The sequence below is a fragment of the Acipenser ruthenus genome, chromosome 17, assembly GCF_902713425.1.
Source record: "Acipenser ruthenus chromosome 17, fAciRut3.2 maternal haplotype, whole genome shotgun sequence".
Classification (NCBI taxonomy): Eukaryota; Metazoa; Chordata; class Actinopteri; order Acipenseriformes; family Acipenseridae; genus Acipenser; species Acipenser ruthenus.
In genome coordinates, this window is record NC_081205.1 from 27,796,513 (window position 1) to 27,819,828 (window position 23,316).

At 37.4% G+C, this 23,316-nt stretch overlaps 2 protein-coding genes across 4 annotated transcripts in view; one reads left to right on the plus strand and one right to left on the minus strand.

The window, feature by feature from the left end:
• The first annotated feature begins 3,095 nt into the window (after positions 1-3,095).
• tm4sf4 (transmembrane 4 L six family member 4) lies at positions 3,096-6,508 on the plus strand. The gene is made up of 5 exons (XM_034038725.3): positions 3,096-3,367; positions 3,974-4,063; positions 4,380-4,513; positions 5,014-5,197; positions 5,714-6,508. Exons 1-5 carry the CDS (start codon positions 3,194-3,196, stop codon positions 5,729-5,731), a joined length of 600 nt encoding a protein of 199 aa, XP_033894616.1. The 5' UTR covers positions 3,096-3,193; the 3' UTR covers positions 5,732-6,508.
• Positions 6,509-11,829: 5,321 nt separating this feature from the next.
• The window catches only part of LOC117423445 (WW domain-containing transcription regulator protein 1-like), a 37,913-nt gene continuing 26,426 nt past the window's right edge, over positions 11,830-23,316 (minus strand). Inside the window, exons 3-7 of one of the 3 annotated variants that reach the window (XM_034039254.3) lie at positions 20,751-20,858; positions 17,311-17,531; positions 15,303-15,433; positions 15,024-15,136; positions 11,830-14,574 (exon numbers count right to left, since the gene is read on the minus strand). In XM_034039254.3, coding sequence (XP_033895145.3) covers positions 14,393-14,574; positions 15,024-15,136; positions 15,303-15,433; positions 17,311-17,531; positions 20,751-20,858 — 755 coding nt within the window. In that variant the 3' untranslated portion in view covers positions 11,830-14,392. Of the gene's footprint in view, positions 14,575-15,023; positions 15,137-15,302; positions 15,437-17,310; positions 17,532-20,750; positions 20,859-23,316 lie in introns of all 3 variants that reach the window. The other 2 variants (XM_034039252.3, XM_034039255.3) reach the window with 2 other exon arrangements.

A 23,316-nucleotide genomic window follows, 5' to 3' on the forward strand; every position in this document is an offset into this window, starting at 1 on the left:
GAGGGGTTTGCCTCATCAAAACCATACTGCTCAATCAAACTGAGCGTGAGGGCTGGAGGACTTCTGCCTCTTCTGAGAGAGTAAACAAAGTGCCTACCTTCCATCATTGAACCAGGACAAATTAGAATTGAGAAGGATTGTGCAGACTCACACTCAACCTAACAGCTCAAAAACACAGCTAACAAAGTTTCTCTGTACTGGTCTCACTGGTTTTATTGCACTTTAACTATTTTTTAAGAACACCAGCACCATAGACCCACTAATCTTGGACTATCTTTGGCATTTACTTTACAAGTAGTGCTAATCAGGGTCTGTGAAACCCGACTTTAAACAATTTAATGAATTATCCAGGGGTAGTCTTTCCATAAAGTTACTTTGTCCTGATAGGTCAGAACTAACAGACATGGAGTTCACGGACAGTTGCAGAAGATATATTTTTTAAATTCTGTTTTCCCTACTTTCCATTCAATCCTTTCACCTCTCTGCTTTCAGCATGTAAAAGAGACAGAAACAGTCTCCACCAATGCCAGTGTTGCAGGGTTCTGACACATTCAAAACAGCCACCACAGCCACAGCAGCATCTGCAGCATTCCCTCCTCTCTTTAATACATCTGGAAGATATTTCACAGCACCCCCAACCCCCCAAAAAATCAAATGCATTTGGATAATTATCGCATATTATGATTTTTTTTTTTTTTTTGCCTGGGAAGACACAAATCTTAAATATAGTGTGTTTGTAATGTGTTTTTGCAGTGCATTAAGATCAATTGTTCCTTAGCGCCAGCAGATCTGACACAAGAGCTGTGCAGATCTGCTCATAAAATGCCCTTTCCATTGCTCCAATGGAAACTGCTCCAACCAGTTCACTGACCCTGCTGAAGAACGATAAAATAATGAAGGACATGGAAGAGCCCAGGTTGGCTGTCCTTGCTCTACAAGTACACACCCTATGTAAGGTATATTTTTCTATATCTGTGTGCATCTTCTCAATTAGCATTTGTTGTAAAATGAAAAGCAGAATTTGCTCAATAATTATGACCCTTCAGACTTGACCATCCCTCTCAAAGGGCACTCAGCGATTAACCCAGATATTTAGGTTTCAGACGTTTAACTCATAACTATATTGACATTTTTTACCTTAAAAAATAGATATATACCTATATTCCTTGAATGTATTTCTGTATAGATTCTACAGAACTGCTCTTTAAACATGCATCTGTACAAGTGTATACATAGACAAAGATTGAAATCAACTTTGTTTTAGTGTCATTTCTGTTTGCCTTTGTTTCCAGTGATTTTATAGATAATATTTTACAGTACTGTATTTTACAATGAATAACAAAATTGGCTTCTGAGAATATGCTTTTTTGGTTACTGTAGCCTGCCTGTAAAACACCTCAATAACATAGACCTACCAAGCCTCATTCCATTGCTGTATTTGCAAGAGCGTATATCCTGGCATTATTATTATTATTATTATTATTTATTTCTTAGCAGACGCCCTTATCCAGGGCGACTTACAATTGTTACAAGATATCACATTATTTTTACATACAATTACCCATTTATGCAGTTGGGTTTTTACTGGAGCAATCTAGGTAAAGTACCTTGCTCAAGGGTACAGCAGCAGTGTCCCCTACCAGGGATTGAACCCACGACCCTCTGGTCAAGAGTCCAGAGCCCTAACCACTACTCCACACTGCTGCATTGTCTACCCATACTCACAAAGAGCATTGACTTCATTTTTTCCCCTCCATTTTTAGAGGTAACATACACCGTTAACATTATTATAAGATAGCCATTTTAAACATCAAAAGTAATTTGCAGATATTGCAAAAAAAAGTGTTCATTGGCTTTTTTTTAAAGTGGTCTATCATGTGTTCAATAAAACAAAGTTTTGCTAAAAAAGAAAAACTCGCCGCTATAACTTTCTCTTGTAAGACTACGCGCTAAAAATAGTCTGCATATAAACATGCTGTACAAAACAACAGAAAAAAAACCCCTCATGACCCCACTGCAATTGAATGTTAAACAGCTAACAAAAACAAACTCCAGTATTTGACACCATCCGGTAAAAACAAAGAAAGCTGTTACTTCACCAACCACTGTGCAGTGCAGCTTGCAAAGGATTATTGGAAATATGTAGTGGGTCTACTCTAGAAGAAGTCGACATTTTATATTTTGTTTAAGGGCTATTTACTGTTCATTAACATACTAGCATTGACTAGCATTGCCCTTTATAGTTGGTCGTCACAATTAACATAGTAAAGTGCTTTAAATGGGAATGTATGTAGAAATGGTTTAGTTTTTAGACCACAACGAAACTCCTGCTGTGCAGCACACTCTTGTTATTTGTTGTATCAATTGGCTACCCTTCTTCACGTGTTCTGTATTTGTTTTGCAAATTATATCCCTGACATATATCCTGTGAAAGGCTGCATCTCCCTGCTAAAGACGGGGTTCAGTTGGCAGGAGCTTCTGTATCCAAGACTGCTGCACATTACTTCTGTCATTAAGGCTAACAGTCTCACACCCTCAACATAACACATAGTTTAGGAATGGGTCTAATAGGACTAGAACCCTTTCACTTGGGTGGAAAAAGGTTAAATGTGGACTTTGGAAGGTGATGCAGCTGTTAACTGATTTTGTTAAAAAAAAAAAAAAAAGGCAATTTGTAGACCAAATGGCCTAAATTGTTTCAATTATTGTTTAGGAATGCTTCATAACAACACACCTGTGCACTTTTGTTTGTGTTTGTTTGTTAGTTTGTTTGTTATTTAAATAGATTGTTAAATATTTCTGTACAGTGTTCCAAACATCAGTTCTGTTTTTCAGAAATCATGAGAAATAAGTGTAAATAATTATTTCTGGAATTATGAGTATGATTTGAAGTAACAAGGTTAAAAGCAAAGCTTTAACTGATACAAATAATGTGTCACAATCTCTGAAATTGCATGACAGTGTCTCAGCCAGTGTAGTAGAATATTAACTGAAGCAGGTGGTTGCCATAGAGCATGGAACTGACCTTAATTATTTTGAGGAGGGTCACAGTGACATCATAGGCATCAGGATCTATATATACAGTTCACCAAATAGAAGAGATCAAAGTTATTGGAAGATTTTGGTCCTATTACATTGGATTCTTTAAAGAAAGGAAAACGGTTGAATTCCAAACCTTAAGGTTCTCGGAATAATGTGTTCTGGTAGCTTTGCCAAATGCCTTGGCATCACTCTCATTCCTCTTGCTATTCTTTGCACCCTTGCAAATATTTTACTGTTTTTTCCAGGAGGGAAAACAGTAGATAACAATGAGAACATCACAGACGAGGTGTGGTACTTCGGAGGGTTAATGGGGTCTGGAGTTCTAGTAAGTGTGTACTTTGCCATAAATAAATAAATAAATACATAAATAAATCTATTTGTGTTAATGCTACATATTACCACTGATATTACCAAATCATTTAGTAATATTAACTGTTATTGTCGTAACACAAGCCTTAATCATAACATTATAGAGAATTGCAGTAATGTCATTAATAACTCTGTAATTATTGTCTAATTAATATAAAGTATGAAATTTTAAATAACTAACTGCTCTGGCCACAAGCTGGTGGAGAGGAGACAGAGCACCACCAAAATCTTCCAATGAATGCTCTACTTATAACTGCATTCAAAGATGTTTTTCTGTTGCCTAAATTCAGTTTGCAACATGCATAATCAGACAAAATAAACATTTACTTGCAAGTGATCAGTTGAAGAGAGCTTGTTAGTAAAGGTTCAAATAGAAGTAGTGTATTTAATATTTTGTCTCTTATTAGGATTCATGGTGTCTGTATTACATACACAGAATGTTTCAGCTCTATGAAGGATCATAACGCACAGTTTGAAGCAGTAGGCTGTAACACGACACATCCTGAGAAACGTATTATCAGTACTGGGGTTCAATTCAGATATGCATTGCATTCCTTTGTAGATGATATTCCCTGCCTTGGTTTTTCTGGGTCTGAAAAACAATGACTGCTGTGGATGCTGCGGGAATGAGAGCTGTGGGAAACGCTTTGCGGTAAGAAATGAATAGAAACATCAAATATGAGCACACCTGAAACGACTGCACCTTGTGTGTTGATAAATTCATAGGGCTGTACAGAAATCCAGCAAACAGGTATTGGATATTTTCAAAGCGTTAATGCTAGTCTTTAATTATAGTATTACAAAACTAGAAGCCAAATAACCTCATGAAATAATTCATGGTCTGATTCACAATTTGTAATATTATTGGGGAATTTTCTCTTTTAAAACAAAACAGGAATTTATTTATAGATTGAAGTAAACCCTTCACCCAGGGCGGCCTACTGAACTTCTCTTTCCTCTTCTTCTAGATGTTCACTTCAATTATATTCGCTGCAGTGGGACTGGTAGGAGCAGGATACTCTTTCATAGTGTCTGCTATTGCCATTGATAGAGGTCCAAAATGTTTGACTAGTGAAGGATATAACTATCCATTTGGTAGTGGGTAAGAAACATGCTTCTGAATGTGATGTTCTAATCCTATGTTGATAATCTAAAAATGTAATTAATTCCAATTAAGACCAATTATTATTATTATTATTATTATTATTATTATTATTATTATTATTATTATTATTATTATTATTATTAATATTATTATTATTATTATTATCACAACAAGCAACACAGAACTTTAGAACTCTGGCAGGAAAAAAATAATTATAAAAAATACTGCATGGGGTAGTGTGTGATAAATGAAAATTGAATGCCCACCCTCGAGGTGGGATGCTTGGATAAACCGCTCGGGCTTTGCCATGCATTATTCTCTATATAATTATTAACGCAACTGTCTGTCTCAAAATCTAAGCAATCCAAATCCATTCTGTGTATATATATATACACACAGTTTATAATGGACTCCACGCAATATATGATCCTTTACATATGAAGTTTGTGCCGTTTGTCTTTACTGAATTATGTAATGACCATTCATTTATTCTACAGGGATTATCTGTCAAACAGCACACTATGGGAAGTATGCAAAGGGCCTGGAGACATTGTTACTTGGCACCTGACCCTCTTTTCCATGCTGTTGATAATGGGCGCTGTCCAGGCGGTGCTGTGTGCAGTCCAGGTCATTAACGGACTCATCGGCACAATATGTGGAGACTGTTGTGGCTGCTGTGGGGTAATTATTTTATGGAGGCAATCTACTTCCATTTATTTCTATAAAGTTGATATTGTGTTTTCATAATAAAATGAATGTTGGCGTACTGTAGGTATGTTTTACCCTCTCTGTGGGGTTGTGGGTCTTAAAGACACCATTGTAAAATTTTTAACCCCACAACAAAAAATGAATACCCCACAAACAACAATTTGAGAATCCTGCATACAACTTTACTGGGTGAAACATGTATCTGTTTTTGATCACCTATGCTATAGAGTTGGACTGTAATGACATTTTCAATTATGATTATAGGCTAACAATGATCCAGATAATCCCAATTATTTAAAATGATGTTTTAACTCTCATTAATTCTGACTTTCTCTCTAGTTAGTATTTCTTTTTCTCTCACTTGCAACAAAATTAAAGTAATGGTTTAATTCCCAGTTAATTGCACTTAACACACTTAACACACACTCACACATAGCATGTCCTTACATGTTTTCTATGTAATCATTTTTTGTATTCTTTATTTTTTAGGGCGATAGACCTGTCTAACTACACTGTATAAAAAGAAGAAGGCGTGGAACATTTCTCATTGTAAACAAGCTTATAAGTCTCATATCAAAATGTTAAATTCTATTTTGCTATTCCAGAAATGTAATATTGTTTCGGGGCATTGTTTTATACTTTGTTGGAGGATGTTTGTCTTATGATAACAGATGCACAAAATGAATGCCATTTTATATATATATATATATATATATTGATTATTACAACTTTTGCAGATTTACCTTCAACTTTTATCTGTTGGAGTATTGATCTGAATACACTTCAAATTACAGGTATACAAACGACACATAGTGGCATTGTAGTTACCATTTACTAACAGTTACTCTATCCATTTAGTACACAATTCTATGACTGTGAGCATGGAACTCCAACATTAACCACATGTGTTTAACAAAGTAGTAAATAATGTAAGTAAAGTGTAAGTGTAGCTACAGTCTAGTCATTGGACTTGTATTTTGAAGTGTATCCAAAAATCTTCATCAACCATTAAATAACTCTTAAACATACAAACATGCTACCTTTAATATTTTGTATTTGTATACAGAGAAAAGGCTGCTGACTATTTTATTACACATTCAGCTATGTACTTCTATATGGCATGTCTTATTCTTAACATTTATCACAAATCATTTAGAAGAGATTAGTATTGGAGGGTTGTTTCCATGTTCACACATTTACTGTGTACCACCTCTGTAAATTGAATTGCATACCTGTGTAAGACCTGAGATTTTCTTTTTAAATAAATATTTATGTCAACAACAAGTGATGTAATCTCTATAATTAAGTTAATTAAATGATATATTAATATATGTCAGGATGCACAAGATTCTAGGACTATAGGCCTATGATAGAGGGCGCTGTAGCTCCAGCCAGCACATGTAATTGCACTAGCTGCCTAAAATGGCTGACATTTCTCATGAGGAGGCCAAACAAACCAAGGGACACTAAAAACACTGTGGGGTCTATTACATTGGTCTTAACCATGGAGGATCTAAATACTAACGTCTTTTTAATAATTTTTAGAAGGGGTTCTTTGAGAACACCAACATCTCTTTGGTGTATTTTTGTATTTAAGAGAAGGTAAAAAAGACTGATTTGGTCCTTAAAATATGACAGTATATAGATCTGTTTAAATCAAATGAATGTACTCCCCTATATTATGACAAAAAACAGGTGCCAGATGTTGTTCATTATTAAAAGAATACGCTTGAAAAGCCATCTGGTAATTCAGTTCGTAATGTCTCTGAAACTCCTTGTTTTTTTTATTCTCTAATCCTGGACTCCAAACCATGTGTTACCCTAATATTGTAGAGTGATCAGTGAAGGTAAAAGTGTTGTGAGAGTATTGGTAGGTGACTGACCCCTACAGTTAAGACAAGGTGATCAGAGATAATACAGGAGACTTTCTTACTGCTCTTTTGTGCAGTGGTTAAAGACCCCACTGGATCATTCCAAAACAAATCAATGATCAGTTCAGATATTGCATATTGAGGGATGTTCTACCATCCTAAAATTAGAATTGTAGGCCAAACAGTTGCAAAATCCTCAAACAAATTATCTTAAAACAAACAAACAAAAAAACATTTCACTGGGTTTAATATTTTTCATAGGAATCTAGCCGGGTGCAAGTAATAGACTCTGTTGTTAAGAAGTGAAGCTTTGCTCCTAATCTCTGAATACACTCTCCTACCATAGAAACCAAATCAGTTAATAAAATACAGGGAAAACAGAGAATGCGCACAGGCCTGTACAAACAGAAGACAGATGATGTGCACAACCAGTGAGGGAGAGATCTGTACAGGTTTCCTCATACTGTAGTATCTGAAATGAAACCGCTGACTCTGAAGCTTCAGTGTGAGGTGTGGAGATACAATTTGAGAAATACACAAAATACATTGGAGCAGCTTTGACTCCACTGGCTGTGCTGTGTGTCCTTGCTGATGTGCTGCTGTATTTCATTAATGGGGAGATCTGCTTTGCCACTGACAACAAGCTCACTAACTTTGTGTGGACTTGATGCATGCTGTATTAAACATTTAAATTAATGTGAACATCTTTGACTACATATCAAATCGTTATTTCAGTTTACCATAAAACATGGACTCATTTTGTTTGGATGCTCCACTAAATATAGAGTAAATAGCATTTTGACTTCACGTTTATATATGATATAAATTATAAGTGGAAATGTTGAGTGTGGGAGTGGCTGTTCTGTAAGACTCGTTTTGTTTCAAATCATACAATAAATATAAAGTGTGCTATGCTTTGCTGGCTGTTGGTTGTCCTGATTGGGATAGCTGTCTCAGGATACTGTTTCATTGTTTCAGTCCTGGCTCTTACTGAAGGTCCTTACTGTTTAACCACCAGAGGATAGCGCTATCCCTTTGCAAAGAGCTTTGGCAGGTGCTATCCAAACCTGAATCATACAAAATGTTTATTAAAAACTCACTGATTCCCAATACCATGTTGCACATGTTTATTATGCTATGAAACAAGTCTTGCCTAGCATGGAGCTTGCAAGCAAAAATAAAGATTAAAGAAAATAAAATAATATAGTTTCACTTCACATGTAATATTTGCATGTATCCAAATGTAGTAAAAACATAACGTTAGAGGAAAACCCGATACAAGTTACACAGGCTTTGTGGAAACTGTAACTGCTGTAAGCGGGTATTCCATTGCACTTTGTACTATATGAGATAAGAATTTCCCTTTTTTGTTCATTCGAATGCAGAACAATATCCCTTTCATATACAGTATATTGGACAATAGATTATTGTGAGAGTAAATTCCCCGCTATATCATAAACTGAATGCTGTAGACATACACTACACCACCTCTGCTGGTTTAAGTATGTGCATTTAGTGTACAGTTTAACCACTTGTGGAACACCTGATATACATTTGTATAGTAATTTCTTAAAGAATTATATAATGTACCCAGCAAGTGTTATTGGCTTAGATAGCATCTACATTGCCTGTACCTTCGCATGAAAATTGGGACTACGAAGGCATCAGTTAAGGGTCTTTTCCAGGGCTGTATGTCCACTTTGTTGTTCACATTGCTGCACCTGTGTGTGTGTGTTTGTCTCTTTTCAGAGCGCTGAGCCAGGGTGAAGATGGCGCTCAAGAACAGAGCAGATCTAGTTCCAGATATACTTTGAAACCGTTTGTAAAATGGGTTCCGTATTATTATTTTACAAATATAAGAGCTAAGTTTCTTTTGATGCTCAGTATACATATGCTGTTATGGTCACCAACTCATCAGTAGTTGCTGTGTGGGGTGACTTATTATATTATTGGTCATGAGAGCTGCTAAGCCATTTTCTTTAAAGCTGAGGTCTCACAATACCATTAAAAACAACACATGCTCCGATTATACTGTATACATGGCAATGTTGTGTTATGTCCAGAAGATGGGTGGATAATATAGATGTCTCAACATCTGAATGCTGGTCTAAAAATGGTCTGCATTTTTACCTTGGTAAAAATGTATTGGTGGAATTACATTGATATCTAGTGGACGAAGTCAGTATTGCAGGAGGCTGTTAAAACTGCAGGATCTTCATGAAAAAGGTCAAATGTAGCCCAGATGGAATTTATCTAACATATATTTCTAGTCATTTGTATTGGCAGCTATATTAATTACCCAAAAGTAAAATGCACGCCAATAACCCCAAAACGGCCTAATCTTCAAAGGGTTGACAAAAAAGAAACCTCAATTACAATAGTGGCCACCAGGTGGCATGTTTAAATAAGGTTTCATATTTAGATTTTAACTTATAAACAAACACGCATAGTGGAAAAATTAACCAGTACTTGTTTTGTGCTCATTGTTGTTGCATTCTGATTCCCATCTGTATTGTTATTTGAACTGAGTTAATCTCCGGTTCCCTCAACACATCAAAAGAACCGGTCAAATCGCCTTTTGAATCGCATAAAAAGTAAAAGGCCTAGCACAAAAACAGATATACACTAATTTTACAAAAAAAAAGCTTTACTCTGTCCACCAAATAAGAATTAAATAATGCAAATATAACTATTGGAAAGCCTTATCAAGACACACTGTTCAGGGCGGTTACTCATCCGTTTCCATTGTTCAAACTAAGGACCTTCTTATTTTTATTAATGCTTTATATTAGCACTGGAACTGAAAATTCCCTGAAACTGTCGTTCGGATAATTTCTTCAGAGCTAGTGAAATGCAGCGGGCAGTGCCATCATTTGGGCACTTAAGCTTTCTTGTAAGAAAATACTGCATTGGGTTTATTTTTTTGAGACAGACATGGGATATTCTGTAATGACTGTGGTCCAGCATTTGTCTGACTACAAAGTAAGCCCCTCTTATAGGGCAGCAGTGTGGAGTAGTGGTTAGGGCTCTGGACTCTAGACCGGAGGGGCGTTGGTTCAATCCCAGGTTGGAGACACTGCTGCTGTACCCTTGAGCAAGGTACTTTACCAAGATTGCTCCAGTAAAAACCCAACTGTATAAATGGGTAATTGTATGTAAAAAAAAAATAATGTGATATGTTGTAACAATTGTAAGTCGCCCTGGATAAGGGCGTCTGCTAAGAAATAAATAATAATAATAATAATAATCTTATAACACGGCCACTTCCAATCGGCTGCTGTTGCTTTAGGCCAATCCCTGAAATCCCCATCCCTTTGCAAAAGGCCATCTTTTACTATATATGGAGATATTGAGCTGAATGAAATCTGAATGTGCCATCACCCCCGAATGATTTACGAGAATGATTTAAAAAAGCACTGTACAAGCTCCAAACAGCTGCCTTCTACTGCATGCATGACCAAGAATTTGCTGTGTTTTAACAGCCTGTGCATTAATCCTACAGAGCAACATAAACATTTCGTAACAATAATCTCTGTGTTTTAAAACATATATATTTATGGAGGTGTTGTGAAGGAAATGGGCTGGAATGAGAAGGAATGATCCGTTAGTTTGTAGTGATGTATCACAATCTGGGAAAGCAATGGTAGTGCTGCAGGGCTTCTTTGTCATTAAGACATGCTTCTCATCATGTGCCGATGTCTGCAAGCTCCACAGTGACAAACCAGACACACCAACATGGCCTGCAGTCAAATTCACCTTTCATAATGGCAGAACCATATTTGTACAGATTCTTTCTAAACCGTCCAGTCAAAACCACTGCTTTGTCTAAGTGATAGATTCTGCAGCCTGCATAACGTTGCTTTGAAAAAGGCTGTTGTTTTTTTTTTTTCTTGTTGTTTTGTACCAGACAGCTGAAATGAGTTAACGTAGGTTCATGCTGCCTATGCAAGGTCCTGCTGATCTCCTGACAAAGGATTAGGATTCTCATCAAAATGTCTCGCTTTTAAGATCCAGACATTGTGAGTTAAATGTCTCAGACTTTGATGTTGAGAATGCCTTGCAGAAAGATGCCAAATGTACTTTAGTAAATGTATGTAGTGTTGTCTATAGCGCATACTCACAAGTGTCATCATAAATATATTTTATTTGTCAATTTGTATTTATTGTGCTGTACTTTCAGAAAAGACAGGAGACCTAACTTCCGTAGTTTTAAAATGTCTAACACTACAAATAACAGTTCATAACACATTTATAGATGTGTTCAATATGCATTTACAAAGTTAATGTTCACTGAAATAAAATAATGCTGAAGATGAGTTGCGTTCATTAAGCTGAGGGAACACAACGCCACTTTTTCAGGAACAGTGGTTTGAAACCTGGTTCCTGGAGACCGGGAGACCTAGTCTGAGGAAACTTTGCTGTATCAAACCCCAAATCTCCCCTGGTGTGCCAGCAGTGGCCTTAAACCTAGTTTCCTGAAACCAAGTTCCAATCCACAAAGTGGCTTTGTGTTCCTTCAGCTTAATTTACCAAACTAATCCACCATGATAATTCATAATTTGGATAAGGAACCATGCTGTTCCTTCACTTGCTGCTTACTTGCCCCATTTTTCTTTTAACATGGTATCACATATAACTTTGAAGGTAGAATGTTTAATTCAGTTATATTTGTTTTTATTCTTTTTTTTTTGTTCAGGTACAAGACCAAAGAAATGAAAACCAGTACCAAACAAGTGTGTATGATAAACTGTAATGTGATCGGTTTGACATATACAAAAACAAGAACAACAGAAACACACACCTCACTTGAAAACAACAGGCACAAAACAGTATGTATCACGCTTACAGAGAAACATATCTAATATCTTAACAATCAATATTCTATTAAAACAGAGAGAGAGAGAGAGAGAGAGAGAGAGAGAGAGAGCGCATTACATGACTAAATCTCCACATGGAGGGTTACATTCTTATATGTGAACTCCACACGGTTGCATGTAACAACATTAGTTTGCGATTCCAGCATTTACTGACATGCTATCACCACTCACATATACTAAAACCTTCTACTGATAAGAGCACAGGGAGGACTTGTCATTGCATCCCAGTAAATCCAGGCACTGCATGTATCATGACTGGAAATGTGACCTGGCTCCACCTTTTCATGTACCTCGCTGATGGGGCATTTTTCTGACTGCTATACAGCAACTAATTCAATGTTAGCAGGAAAAAAATACAATTTTGGGGCGATTCTGGTTACTATAATGACTTTGGAGGTTTTCTACATTCGGATAACTAATACTTTTACCAGAGTTTTTTTTTTTTTTTTTTTTTTTTTTTTTTATCGTAATAATACCATATAGTAGAAAATAACAGAGCTTAATTTCCATGGAGCCAGTTTAATTTGGGATACTCACTGAGCATTTTCTTTATTTAGTGTACGATTTACTGACTTTCTGTTTAGATGTAGCCATCCATTAACTCTTAGAAACTGCAATCTTCTTCTCAGTGCTTTTGCCAAGAGCATTCACACTGACCGTTCTTTTACCTGCTTTTTCCCCCTTTGTTGGACAGAATAATCTCAAAAGTTCTCCCTGTGCAAACACAGCGCAACATCCTGCAAATGTTTAGTCTGTTCCCCCTCACGCAAGAAAAGCTGGCAGACGGTGATCCCCTCGTTTTATAACAGATGAGTCACAGGAACTAGAACTCTGGACTCCTGTGTACGTAAGAGTCCAACAAATAAAGTTAATATACTTTAGATTCAGTTTACAGAAGCTGGCTTTGCTTGGACGTCATGAGCAGTGCTGGAGGAACTGCTTTATGTATTCATTCTGTTTTTAATAATCCAGCAGCTTTGTTGCTTTCTCAGTCCTTTAAAGTCTATAAGCCCTTCGCATGAAACTCTAGCTGGCTCTTCATTCAAAGACAGTCTTTTTTAAGTGTTTGTAAACATTTAAAAAGGTAGAGACTGTTAAAAAAAAAAACTGCATAGACTCTTTAATAAACAGTTCATGGATACCAAATTAATAGTGAAAACAGTCTTTAAATAAGGCATATGCTACGGTTTCACGAATAGGACTGTATAAAATAAAATAATATAGAGGACATGATAAATAACATGATTATAAATCACCTATATCAGGAATAGCAGGTAAGGCATCCAACATGCAAGAAAGAAATACAAGATTACCATCACAAATGATCAAGTTGTGCTGCAGGTGGACTTCAGAGTTTCTTATGATACTGATATTCAACCCATATTTTTCTAACTGAAGATATCACTAATTTTATGTACATTAATACTTAGTCAACCCAAGTAATACAGAATTATAGATTTTTTTCGGAATCCCTGCAGCACACATTTCTATGTTGTTGTCTTTAGGTACATAATTCTAGCCCACTTTGCAAATATAATATTCTCACAAGTTGAAGTTAATATAAAAAGTCTGCATTATGATGCCATGCGAACACATTTTTTTGCATTAAAAGTTACAATTTACAAAGTGGGCCCTAAAAACTGTATTTAAAATCTTCTCCCAAAACATACAACATTGATTTTTGTTTTTTTGGAGAAATCTTACAATTCATCGCTGACTTCTAGTGCTTAAAACATCACACACCTATTTTTAAAATCAATGATTCTTCCCAAATTCAATCTAAAAAACAAAAAAACAAACAAACAAACAAACAAAAACGGTGTCTTTAATGTAATCAAGATCAAAACGCAAGCTGTATTTCTAGAAATCTAACATGGCACCAGAAACTAGAATACCTAATTGGTTTCTTTGATTGGCTAGCAAAGTGTGTTTATTGTAATTGTGTTTAAAAAAATACTTGAAACTGTAAACATACAGTTTATGTATAATCATTAAAGCTTTACTTTTCACAAATACATTATATAAAAGTATTTGGTACCATCTATAAATAAGTTCACCAAACTTGTACTCTGCATCAGAGTGCCTGAATCAAACCAAGCCTTTCTCAGCAATGCAGCATGTCCTTTGGTTCATTATGAGCAACAAGCATCGGGTGTTTATTCCCATGGGGCAGAGGATGAAGCAAAGGTCTATATTCTAGAGTTATGAATGGTAGACCACAAAGGGAGTACATTAAATGTAGTAAATATTGTCTACATGTGACAGAAAATAAGTGTCACTTGAAAAGGCTATGAGAGAAAGCAGAAATAGAAAGTCTTGTTAGCTGGATGGGGTGGTGGGTTTGTTTGCTCTACATCCCTCGCCCTCCAAAAGGAAACGTGAACAGTTTGTGTTTTTTGTTTGTTGAAGCTCCACCCTGCCTAGAGCCAGGTGAGGAAGGGCTCACTCTTGTTGAGCACGGACTCCACGTCGTTGAGGATCGGGATCAGGTCTTCTCCCTCCAGCGTGCCGAGGTCCACGTTGGTTCCCGGGAGCGAGTCCAGAAAGTCTGGGAAGCGGCTCTGCTGGTTTACGGACATGGTGGTCTGAGTCATGCTCTCTCCTGCAAGGGGCGGGAATAACATTCACAGTTATGAACACTTTCCACCAGCTTCAAACACTCAATCACAATTTCAGACCATGTTAGTTCCCTGTTCTGTGGTGCTATTTAATCACTCTATAATTAGTACAATTCCAGAAACTTATGTGAACATTTAGCGACCACTTAAATATAATGTGCCTCTGGAGAGTTAGAGTGAATGTCGATATAAAACAAGGGGAATCATGAAGGGGCTGTATCTTCTGAATACTGCTGCTACTAAGATTTTTTTAATTTGATCCTTCCCCCCAAGGATATAAAAACAATAACTCACATGGCAAAATCACCTGTATTAAGTTCTCGGATTATATGCAAAATGTATACTGCATGTTTGAGAGACACAGCAACCAGTATCTGAAATGAGCTAGTATTCCAGGCCATTTAGAAAAATAAATCAATGTGCCTATTCTTACCGGTGTCCATTTCATCGACATTGTTGAGAAAATCTTCGGGAGTAGTGGGGATGCTGTAGCAGCCTAACCCTAGCCCGCTGTCTGTGCTCTGTTCCCTGGAGTGGTATGGTCCGCTAATCGAATGAAAAAACAACAGCGGAACACTTCATTACAACGCATTCCATGAAGCTGCCTTTCAAATGGCTGCCAATAGTTCCTCAGGGGTCCAAGCTGCTACCCAGTACTGAGGTCCCACTATAAAATGTGAGAGAGGGTGGCAGTAAACACGAAAGCACTTGCCTGTTTAGGAAGGGGTCAGAGCCGTTGGTTGGCATGGTTCTCATGTCCTGTGTCATGGCGGGTGTGTTGACTGCTGTCTGTATTTGAGCCATATTGTCCGATTCCATGGGAAGCTGTCTGCACAGCGCCACCTCCTGGGGCAAAACAACACAGTTAACCTTCTTAACAATATTCTTTGCTTGACATACAGTAGGGTTAGCATTACTGCCCCTCTTAACTGTGACAGGTAAATGGCACGTTTTTCCCTGCTTGAAAAAGATTAAACAAGGTTTTACTAGCAACCAGGTTTCTGTGTGAACAAAACTGGGTTCTTCTGGTCCCGCTTTCAGAAGGCATTTTAAAACTAGGTAAAACAACCAGACATGTCTGTCTCTGCAGTTTGGGAGGGAACTAAGCGGCAGAATGTGAAAAGAATTGAAAAAACAGAACCTACTGTATTTTAGTCACCTGCACTGCCTGCCTGTCTGCATTTTGTTGCCGAGATTGTAATCTCAATAAGACTTTATTTAAGAAAGTGCTGTTTTAAAGAAAATCTGTGTGAGGAATTTTCCAAAGAGAGAGCCTATTATTTAAGTGTAACATTAACTGAGGACCTTTTGACAAGGCATGGATGATCAATAACTCAATGTACATAAGAATTTTCTGCCTCTTTAGATTTTTACTGCCAAATTGCTAGGAGGGCTGTCTTTCAGGTGTCTGCTGTTTATACCACAGGTAATGATATCCTAGAAATCTGACGCTCAACACTGTTCTAATGTTAGATAATTGCTCCAAGTTCGGTGCATTAGAAGTAACCCTTTTCTTGTCACAGAGTGGAAAAAACGTTTAGTGAGAAACCATGTCTGCACTTTAATTCCCAACAGGCGCCAAGAGGGGGTGCCTAATTCAGGGTAAAGCCAATGAATGAAAGATCATTTTTAACTGATGTATTTTTTTCAGGTTCGATGTTTATTTTTAACAGAAACATGAACAGAACAGAAAAAATAACACACGCTACTATAATATAACACATTCTAATAAAATTAAGAATATTTCTCAGTTCAAATCCACAATTTTCCAAAAGAAATTCCCTTTTTTTTGTTGCCCTAATTTTTTATACTAGGAGTACTTTAAAACATTTAAATAAAAACACTGTTTTAAGTGTCCAAAGCATGTTACAAACAATACACACTTTTTGCATAACAGGACATTAAATATGTATATATTTGCAATTAAAAGCAAAAGGGTTTAAATAACAACCTTCAGAAATCCATGAATTAGTGTTCTGCTTGACTTAATATTACCGATATCAAAAGTACTTTACTCCTGTCCTGGTGGCCACTGCTGTATTCGATTTCTATAGCTCTTGTTTTTGAATTACAAAAGAGGTATTTTGGAGAAAATCTCCCTGAAACTCATATCACTCAGAGCAGGGTGTGGCTCCACACTGCAGCAGCTGCAGTGTTCAGTCAGGATAGTAACATCCAGCCAGCAGCGAGCGAGGGACTGATTCTTACAACCAGCCAACTGCATTCCTTCCTTGAAGGCCAAACACTGTCAAACAGCAAGTAGTGCAAGCTGCACCCTCAGTATTGAAACGCCTCTGAACACAACCCTTCATAAACACGCACAGCTCATTTAGCAGCATGTTTTACTGTTGTATGTAACGCCTCGTACACAAGTCACAGTGCAGTATGTCACGATGTTAGTGATCTGTTTGGCCACAAGACTCAGTTCTGTTCTATAACTTTGCAGGTGATCTGTCAGCTAAACACATTTCAGTTATACCTACAGGAAGAAGTGAGCATAAAGGAGATAAAAGTGAGTGGATAAAATCTGACATGGAGACGGTTTACAATATTCTGTCTCTAGGTGGTAAGGTGGAAATCCAGTTAGCATCAGAGGTAACCGATAACACATTTTAAAAGGGAAAGTGATTTTAGCCATTCGTTTGGCCGATCACACGGCCGACTAAAACAAACAAACTGCTTTAAATCACCTCAAGCGAGGCCAGTGTTGCTATGGCTACCTGTCTCATGAGCTCCTCCTGTCTCATGCGGATGCGTTCTCTCTCCAGCTGGATCCTCTGCAGCCTCATCTTCTGTTGGAGCTGCTGCTGGGCGGTCAGTGCGTTAGGCAGGTTTATCATCCCAGCCTGGGCATTGGAGGGTGGGAGGTTCTGCTGGGAGACTGGGGGATTGGAGGTCATCTGCTGCTGCTGCTGCTGCTGCTGGTGGTGATGGTTCATCACTGCAGAAAGACCACAGACACATTTGTTTTGAATTTCAGAGCATTTACAAAATCAGTAAAAAATTTGGTCCGGTATACCAGTTCGACTTTTTTGGTGCCAAAACAGAAAAGTAAAAAAACAACAAACAACTGACAAGGAGAGCTGTGGTACTAAAGATACTGAGGAGGAAAGAAAATGGATTTTAAGAGGCTGGCAAGCAATGTACATCTTTAAAGGGAAAGGATTAGTCTGAGTGGGTAAGCCATCAATGAGGGGGGCACATCAAAGATGTGCACACACATGGGTATAATGATTACTATTAGAATAATTAGGTTTGCATTCTTCTCTTTAACATAATCTATTCATAATTTAAAGGGATCAAGAGAGAGACAAGGCCAGAGGAAAGGTCTGTTACCGATAGCAGAGTAGAATTACTAGTTAGATGGACCACATAGTCAAAATCATACCAGTCAAATTGGGGGTATTAAAAAAAAAAAAAGTTGTTTGAAAAAGAAATCTGCCGTGCGAAACCAAATAACTTGCTTATAGTCACAACATCAATTGGCTGTTTTCCCAGCTGCTTGAAGATGAGAGCACACTGCAGGCTTGTATTCCAAATAAACCATTAGATCTGTTTAATGTCAAACGATGCAAGTGTCTCCTTAGAGCATTACTTAATCCTTCATACATGAACACTGATAGAACAGCACCAGCACTAAGCAAAGTCCAGCCGTGAATGTAACCTTTGCTACACTTGAGGGGGTCAGCTCTGAAACACAGGGCGGTGTTGCTGCTGTCAGCTGATACACTGTAATAATTAAACAGACGTGAGCACGTGTTTGACTGTCAGTTTCAGGTTAATGCAGGTTCAGCTGTTGTTTTCTTCCAGGGTCTTAATGGTTTGCATGATAAGTCCCTGTGAGTTATTTCCCCTTGAGGTTTCAGCTAAATGTCAGGGTTACCTTGAAATCGGCTTCTTTAAAAACAGCACAAATGCTAACAAAAAAAGGAAATTACAGCTGCTGCATTAACAATGGGAGGCATTTACGTCAGCTCCTTTCCAATTGTTTTACTGCTGAAGACCATTTGGGCTCAAATAAAGCACTGCTCGATCTCATTTAAAACTGCAGAAAACTTTTCCAGAATAGTGAACAATGTGAAAAATGCTTTTAAAAAAGTACCTGACTGAATATTACAAAATTGTTCACATTAATCCATTCAAAAACGGGATAGCAGATTATCTCCAGTTCTTCAAGTCAGTGCAATTAAGAATAATTAAACAGAACACTTCTACCAACAAAAAGAAACTCTGGGATCAGGGTAGGGTCTGTTTTAATGATCTAAAAAGAGACAGTAAATTATTCGGATCCGCTGCTGTTTAGTTCAACTAAACAGATCAACGTGTATTTTAAAGGGTTTCGAGTTTTGCTTTTTAGTTCTACTTGAAATTTTAACTCAAATAACATTTTAATTTTTTTATTTTTTATTATTACTATGAAGTCCTAAGGCCCTGTGCAAAATGAGAATCTTTGGATGGTGTCCTAGCTAAGCATTTTTTTTTTTTTTTAACATGCCTTCCATGAAAAGCTTTTACACATTAAAAAAAATAGCATTCCAATTCAAACAAACATTTCTATAGAGTGGTTCATATGAATAAGACATCAATGGGAATCTAAAAACGAATTGAGGAATTCAATAGGGTTAAAGGGGAACACATTATTTAACCTAAGGCTGACAGAACTCCGAATACACAGGTGTGAATTGCCCCTGACAGATGTACTGCCTCACTTGTACAAGTTATTATTTCAGTGTCTAAAGTGTACTAGACCAGCTGTGGAAGACTTTAGGCACAGCTTTCGTGCAGCTTGAATCTCAATTCATCTCCACTGGCTAGCACTAGGTGTCACGCAGCACACTGATGAAAAACATATGTCTGCAGAGAAGAAAGAAAAACCTGCCAGAACTACTTTCCCAACGTAGTCACGACATCTTGTAGAAAAAGGAGCAAGAACTCCAGCTCTGCCAACAAAGAGCTTCTTGATTCATTTATTTCCCAGAAACAGCGTCAGCTATCCAACAGGGTCAGCAAAAAAGCACTGCTTCCTATTGGGGGAGGGGGGGTTCAGTCCAAAAATCTGTTAAGCATAAAGTCTGCAGTATCCCTTTCCAAACAAGACTTCTTTTCATAGCCTGAGCCAAAACCAACCAAGAAGAAGTGATCTGTATGAACATCCTCCTGCTTGAAAGAGAGTTTATAACACCTTAATCACTTGCTTTTGCAAGCGTTTCAAACAGACGAGGCTTTGGTCAACACAGGGTTCTAAAGGGTTCATCTTGGGGATGCTTCACAGCTAAACCCAGATATTTAACTTGGGCCTTACATCTCCTGGATATTTTATTTTTCGGATTTCTGATTTATGTGAGGGTTTATTATTCATCAAATTTGTCTGTTAATCAAGTAAATGGTAAATAATGCTTGCCATTTTCTTGGCTGCTCCATGGTGACGTTCTTCTACATGAAAAGAAGACTGCCAGATCTATTAATACAGAAAGGTTCTTAAATCAGGCCTTGATAGGCATATTTAACCTCCAGCAATTTTTCTTTTCATCAAAGCCAAATTACGTATCCAGAGTTGTTTGTTTTAAGAAAATGGGAATTCTATCATACCACAAATACACTGAGTTTTGCATTACTCTGGTTTCAAAACAGCAAGTAAAAAGATCACGACGACTGTTGTAATTTGCTTATCTCATTTTATGCATATGAACAGGACCTGTGTTTCACAACCAAGAGATTTTGGTGTAAAAATGGAACCTATACATTACAAACCAGCAAACCCATTGCTTGATCCGTGTACACTGTCTACTAACTAGCAAAACCTGGCACCAGACTTCAAGACACAGTTTGCAATTAGCACCATTTCCAGTGCCTTGCTAGTTCATCAGGAACTAGTGCATGACCAGCGGAATTCATTGACAATCATTGAAACAGCATAGTGTGCACCAGGAATTGAGAACAGTATTCTGAAAATGCATCTTTGGACTAGGTTACAAGACACTGGTGCACGGAGTTCCACTCAATCCTTACTCCTGTAGACTCATCTGGATATATTTCAAAGCAGTCCCCCAATTCTGTGTTTGTAGGACGCAGGTCACAGGGTGATGATGGTGGGGAGGTTTTCTGTTCTTTAGCGTCACGGTTTTGAATCGGGCAGGTCACAATCGACAGTGGTACTTACTTGCATCCAACCGCGGGTGGAGCCAGGACGTGCTTTGGGTTTTGTGGTGAATGAAGTACATTTCTCCCTGAGATGTTGTTGCTTGTTCCCAGCCTTCAGGCAATTGTCCTGTTCAAGCAGGAACATCAGAAGAACCGTCAGCAACAGCTCCTGACCTTTGGAGTACTTTTGAGTAATCAAAGGTATTAAAGGAAGCCTGTGCTTAGAAAAACGTCATTAGATGACTGTAATACAGATGGACTCTCCCAGTACGGTTATCTGGTTATTCAACTTTTTATTTCCATTTTTCCAAACTGGATTTACTGAATACAGGTATCTTTCCATAAGGTATACAGACACAAAGTAACCAGAAACCAGTTTCTGCTTTATTGTGTATAAAATAAACCTGAAATAACGACATTATGAAAGGCTAATTTGTGTTGAGCAAGTACCACTTTTGTGATTCAATAACCACATGTATTTTCTGGGACCAGTTCATTTAGTGCTATCTTGTACTATTTTTTTAAGAATTCCAAGACAGCTGCATTCAGTTCATGTATCAAGAGCCAATACTGTATGTCCTTTAAGAAAACAGTTAATATCCAGTGATTGGTGGTCTGTCCTTATTGCTAATAGTATTGACCAATTCACGAGTCTGTGCTAAAGCATGTTTTTCAAGCGCAGAATTATTTAATTTAGGGGAGGGCAGCTGTATTACATCTGCTGTTTGTGATGCTTATGCCATGCTGCAATGAGGCATTCTGAAGGTGAATTCAAATTAGAGCTGGAATACTGCCAATGTTACTAAATTGGTTAAACTGTATCACACTGTAGTCCATGCGTATAGCTCTGCATACTGGGAAAATATTGGGTTAAATCCACCACATTCAAAGGATATTAGTTGCAAACCCAGGTCTGCCTGTCAGAATACAAATTTTAAAAAGATATATCTGCCTGGATCTGTTTAATGATGAAGGGAAATATATATGATCTATTTGCTGACTGCGAAGAAAAAGCAAAAGACTGGTCTGAGGAATCTCCAGGGGTAGTCATGAAATAACTTTGCCAGCAGGGTTCACTGTGTTACAAAGATGCAGGCATTGCTCTAGTATTTATTTTAATAAAATTGTACATCAACTATCAATATGTTACATTCAAATCCAACTACTAAATACAAACAACAACCAGCTATTCTGGTAAAAGTTCGTTCGTGATAATAATCCATGTCAAACTACTTGTGATTTTGAAGGCAAATTGACAAATTGTCAGATTTATCAACAGGAACTATTAGCTCCAAATATAGCACTTAAAATATAATATAAATATATCAGTGTTAAAAAGATAATACGTTTCCCTGTACATACAAACAGATGATCAATAAAGTGATTACTTAATGGTGAATGTTACTACATTTCTGTTTTACCCATTTCAAAAAAGGATAAATACTGCAGTAAGCGGAAAATACCCATCATAACAGCAACAGACTCAGCCAAAAGAACTGCTCTTTAAAAACACTGGGATTTGTTCCAGCATTGTTCCGCTCAGCTACTAGATGAGAGGGGGTGCTACCAGCGTGTTGACACTGCAGTCCAGATACATTGTTAAGACTGATTACAGAATCCCAGTGTGAATTTACTGCTCCCTGCGGTGGTCAGACTATTAAAAAATTCCCCTCTTCAGAATAGGGGGCCCCTGCATTGTTGACGTGTGAAGGTGGATTTCAACCCTCCCACCCGCCTGGTAAATTGTTTTCTCTGTCATGCACAGTAAAAGTGTTTTATCCATTCTAGCATTCCCTAAAGCATAAGCCAGGATGAAGTAGACAGAACAGCACACAAAGGTGATACTGTACTTGGTTATTTACCTTTCAGAAAGAGATTGTCAACTTTGTGAAAAACATATCTCAGCTCAGCTTTTTTGTTGTTTTTTGTACGCTGTCAGTTTAAACAGCTGAAGAAAGTATAGAATACAGTCTCCAAAGGTGTAAGATGGATGGATTTGTACTGTGCCTAATACTGCTGAAGAATTAGCAAACATAACAGGCTTCTGCTAGGAATGCCTGATTAATATAACAGCATTAGGGTTAGCAATTACTTCACAGCTCAGAGACACTGAAATGGGAGTCATGAAAACTACTGATCCGGTCTTATGTTCCATACTTCAGATTTTCAGCTCTTTTATTTTCAATATATCATGGGGCATTCATTGGTGCTTTTTCACAACCAAGAAGATATTTTTTTCCAAAACATCAATTCATTTAAAAATTATCATACAGGCATATATAATAAATACTGAATGCTAGTGTGATATTTTCATGAATACTTAAAGTCAGATTTTACTGAATGTGATCCATTTATTTACAAAACCTGTAAGTCACTGTGCAACTTTCAGACTCTCAAACTTACACAACACCATCACTCTACCTAGCTATTTGTACAATGCTATGAGGCACCAGAAGCACACGTCTCAGTTAAAATCATACAAAAAATGATTTATTTACGCTCTCTTACACGTTGCTTAGCCGCAGCGCATGGGCAAGTGCCTCCGTGATTTTTCATGGCTGACTACTGCCCTGTTTTATCAATTA

What these genes read in the sequence shown, in the direction of transcription:
- tm4sf4 (XM_034038725.3), top strand. Translation starts at nt 3,194, where the DNA reads ATGTGTTCTGGTAGCTTTGCCAAATGCCTTGGCATCACTCTCATTCCT. An exon ending in TAATGGGGTCTGGAGTTCTA is followed by an intron (nt 3,368 to 3,973) that starts GTAAGTGTGTAC and finishes ATTCCTTTGTAG; the next exon opens with ATGATATTCCCTGCCTTGGT. An exon ending in GCTGTGGGAAACGCTTTGCG is followed by an intron (nt 4,064 to 4,379) that starts GTAAGAAATGAA and finishes CTCTTCTTCTAG; the next exon opens with ATGTTCACTTCAATTATATT.